The 4,579-nt window shown below is 37.0% G+C and overlaps 1 protein-coding gene across 1 annotated transcript in view; it reads right to left on the bottom strand.

Annotated features, from left to right (window-relative positions):
- Window positions 1-208: 208 nt before the first annotated feature.
- The window catches only part of LOC144964037 (uncharacterized), a 5,828-nt gene continuing 1,457 nt past the window's right edge, over window positions 209-4,579 (bottom strand). Inside the window, exons 2-3 of the mRNA XM_078897982.1 lie at window positions 2,668-2,769; window positions 209-2,348 (exon numbers count right to left, since the gene is read on the bottom strand). Of these exons, the coding sequence (XP_078754108.1) occupies window positions 277-2,348; window positions 2,668-2,769 (2,174 nt within the window). The 3' untranslated portion in view covers window positions 209-276. The remainder of the gene's footprint in view (window positions 2,349-2,667; window positions 2,770-4,579) is intronic.

Here is a 4,579-nt window from a genome sequence, read left to right as displayed (position 1 = left end):
TATCTCCCCCTCTCTTTCTCTCTCTCTATCTCTCCCTCTCTTTCTTTCTCTCTCTCTCTCTCTCTCTCTCTCTCTCTCTCTCTCTCTCTCTCTCTCTTTTTCCCTCTCTCTCTGTGTCTTTATATCCCTCTAGCTTTCACACTCTCTCTATCCTCTCTCTCTCCGAATGTTCTTATCTCTCTCTCTCTCTCTCTCTCTCTCTCTCTCTCTCTCTCTCTCTATTTCAGAATGTGTTTTATACCACCCCCTCTCTCTTTACTTGGACTAGCCACTGAGTTACACCTCCTCATTGTCACTTTCTCCTACGGCAGGCCCAGGGGCAATATCTTTTGCGGTGTCATTGCTAGGCAGTGATCGATACCAGGGATGATACTCTTTTGGAATCACCAGGTCCTTGCACAATTTGAGCAAATCAGCCTTTTTTGCTCTAGAAATAGCAATCTGTTTTTTGTAAGCAGCATTCAAACTGAACGTTTGATGTGAAAACGATTTTTCTCGCCCTCTCACTTGGATGGTTTTTGAAGGATCAGTATGAGTGTATCCCCTAATTTGTATTGCCTTGAAGGGGTCGCTGTAATTGTACCTGTAGTATAGTTGATTAGGCTCACTCCTGTCGAATTTAAATGACTTCACCAGAAGCCAGTTCACTGTATTGCCATCCTCATCCACCTTTTTGTTTGATAGTATTTTGTCAGCCAGTGTCTTGAAATCAAAGAAACAGGAGTGGTCAAGGATGCTGACATTGTAAGGATTGTTTCTTCTGGATGATCGAAAGATTGACTCCCATATATTCATTGTGAAGGCCTTGATGTACTTTTTCTCTCGTTCGATGGCCGCATGCATACTATCCACTTCCATCATGGAGTGGCCACTTTCTAGGAAGTTGTGAGTGATGACCTTCAGATTGTTGTCTTCACGTTGCAGAACATACATCATCATAGCTACCATTTGCTGGTTTCGGTTTTGACCTGAACAAGTATCAGAATAAAGCGAGACTTCCTCAATTTCGGATGGCAATTGCTTTAGCCACATAAAAATACAGCTTGCAATTTCTATGCTCCCTCTCTTACCTTCAGTCTCAGGCCAAGTATAACAGAAAGCATTGTTAGGGGACTTTCCTTCCCAAACAGTCAAGTTGTAGACACATAATTTTCTAGAATAATATGTCAATGAAACATCACTGGTTGGTAACTGCAAAACGCTTTCAAGGTCGAAAGATGCGGACATATATCGTTTTTCGCGATTGGACATGGTCTTATCCTCTTCTTTTTTCTTCATTGACTCATGATACCGTTTAATGTGTGCATCTTGCGCCGCTTGTACTTTTCTACGCTCCTCCGGGCTTAACTGATTAAACCTTGCACACACTGCACACAAATCCTTCTTTGGTTTAAAGAAGGATAAATTGAAATCCTCACAAAATATTGTACGGTAAACCTTTTCCGAGACAGGCTCCTTACTCAACTCTTTGCATTGCTCCACATACAGTTTGTGCATCTTGGTGATGTTGAGCTTAGAGTCCAGATATTTTCTTCTTGTGCTTTTCCTTGTGTAATGGCTTTCTACACAAGGGAACGAAGAGATGTGAGTCACAATATCCTGTCGTCTTTCATCAGGCGTTTTGTTCCACGCTTCGCCCTTTCCTCTTCCATCTGCGGCACTGAATGTGCCACATTCACTATTATTCTTCATTGCTTGTTTTATCGGCCCATGGCTGATGTTGAGGGTGGCCATGAAGAACTTTTGACAAACCCTTATTCTTTCAGTTCCTTTTAAAAAAGAATATGTGACAGAATTTGCTCTTTCTTTAGTGCGTTCATCCTCACAGACTTTTTTCCTATGTACATGACATATAGTCATATTTGACAGTAGAAAATCTTTCTTTCTATCATAATCCCGAAGTCCCCAATATGAAGAATTGATACATTGACGTTCGTCTCCATGTTGAGAACACTTAAATCGGCACCGTGAACAGCGGGACTTTTTTTTTGCCTTCAACTTTCCAGAAGAATCAACATGCTCAAGGCCCTGGTCATTGAGGTCTTTTCTTATATTTCTTTTCCATTTATGTGGACAAGCCTTTTTCTTTCTCTTTGGCTCTGGATTATCTTCTTGTTCCACTGCCATATGTGTGTCAACATCCTGCCTCACATTTTCAATGGTGTGCACCTCAGGTTCAAGTTGCTCACTTGTAGTTGGAAGTTGCACATATTTTTTAAGTTTGTTCTTTTGTCGCTTTTTCTTCTCAATGAATTCTGGATCTTTTCTTATGTCGTAAGTGGGATCATTGAATGTGTCATCAAAATCCTCTAGAAGTCCAAAACTTTCATCATTTGAATCCTCTGCATCTGTAGATCGAAGGAAACAAAAACATAGATTGAGCCAAAAAGTCTTCAAATGTACCTACTTATATTATAAAACGCACTGTTCATATTTGCAGCATTAATTAATATAGAATTAGTGACCCTCATGGCCAATGCATTATTCATTAAATATAACATTTTAATATCCAATTAAATCTATACATCTGTCAAAAGCAAATTTAGTTTGCTATAGGGGTTTTTATTTTTATGAAAAAAACATTACCTTTGTTAATTGAATAGAAGTTTGTGTACAACTTTTATCTTATTAAATGTGATTTTCAGTAAACAATCCAAACAAACTCACCAATTTGTGCAATTGAGACCTGGCCATTTGAAAGTTTATCTGCCTGTTGACCTTCGATTGGTTGTGAGTTTGTTGCCCCATTTACTATTTCAATATCAGGACCTGAAAATAAAGTGATAAGATGAAGTCCTTAGTGCCAAACTACATAAAAGAATACAATATAAATACAATAACAAGTTGCAGAAGTGGTTTGCCTCGTTAGAAATAGAAACGCACTTAAACGTCTTGAAATTCACTATTTTTACTAGAAAGCCATGAAATGTTTTATCATGTGTATTGATAGCAATAGTAACTTAATGAATAATTGGCTCCCATTACTCATTTGATATTTAAGCCTTCTTACTTCAACATGACGATATGCAATACAAAATCTACAGCAAAACTTTAAGCACTATGGTCAATGAAAAACAACTTACAATCTTCAATTCATAACTTGTGTAGAAACATAATATATATAGCACATCCCTTCTAAATAAGATATAAAAACAAACATAAATTCTCTATTAAAGACTAAAGACTAAAAAAGCAACAAAATAAAACGCTTTGCTCTAGACGACGCCATCTTGAAATCGAAAGAAAAATAGTTGTTGATAGTATCTTATGACAATTTCCCTATAGAGCAGTAAAGTTAGGTGCCCCAAACGTAAACAAAGGTCGAGAAGCACGTGGCAAACCACATGTTCCTGTCTTGACAGCTCACGTTCCAATGTAAATAATAGAAAAAAAATAACCTTTAAAATTTGGCTGTTAGGTGGCAAAAGAAACACATATTCATAAATACTCGATCATGCATCAAATAATGTCTAGATATGGATATTTTATGGAACAAAAGGTAAAATTTTCTAAACTTTATCAAAAGTTACAGTCTATCTATTTTTAGACCAGAGCAAATTATTGCGCTGGTGTGAACAAAACGAGAATTATTCGGAGCCTGATTTTCATAATAATTTAGCCTTATATTATTATTTCTGCAACTGTTAGATTTTATGTAAACATATTGTCAATACTGAAAGTGTATTGCCTACAACTCAAACTACAAAATTGGGAGACCTATATTGTGCGTAAATTATTCCGGTCCCTAACGGAAATCACTAGCAACTTGTTATTGTTTACGTTTGGGGCACCTAACTTTACTGCTCTATACGAGTTCATATAGAATATCCCTTACCGCAAGAACTACCTAATTGGTACTTAGGGATCACTGGCCATCTGGCATTGCACTTTTTGGTTCTGCAACAAATACCTAAGTGTTATAGGTATTTCTTGCAGCAATAGAAATCGCACAAACGTGGAGATAAGGATGCGCCGGTGGTTAATATCTCGGCAACGGCTTGTTATTTGACTTAGGTATTTCTTGTAGTAAAAGAAGGGTAAAAAATAACCCTAACCAATACTCTAACTCAAAACCGGTAAAAACTGGACATAGGTATTTCTTGCACGCAGCCATCGATATATTATATGCATACACCACACACACACACACAAACACATGCACACACACACACACACACACATATATATATATATATATATATATATGTGTGTGTGTGTGTGTGTGTGAGTGAGTGTGTATGTGTTTGTGTGTGTGTGTATTATCTTTTTTTTAAGTTGGTGGTAAACATTGTTCAATACAGCCCATTTTAAATTTCTACAAGTGAGCTCTGAATTTCTTACAAATCTAAAAATCCTATAAATATTTTTTTACAGAATGATATACGAACAAGTTGCAAACTTTTTTTTCTGTAAAAAGAACAAAATGGTCCCTATTTCATTGGAAGTGTAAAACCACCCTTCCTGGGGTCTGGATAAACACCTTGTGTAATTTATCTTCTGGTGTCTGAGGTATATCTTATTTATAGTCTAAATATATGCTGGTAGTTAATAAAGATCATGCGTCCTCGCTGTTACATCC

Source organism: Berghia stephanieae, chromosome 2 (assembly GCF_034508935.2).
Source record: "Berghia stephanieae isolate SIO BIC M18660-M18661 chromosome 2, UCSD_Bste_1.3, whole genome shotgun sequence".
Classification (NCBI taxonomy): Eukaryota; Metazoa; Mollusca; class Gastropoda; order Nudibranchia; family Aeolidiidae; genus Berghia; species Berghia stephanieae.
This window is presented reverse-complemented; position numbering and strand designations above follow the sequence as displayed.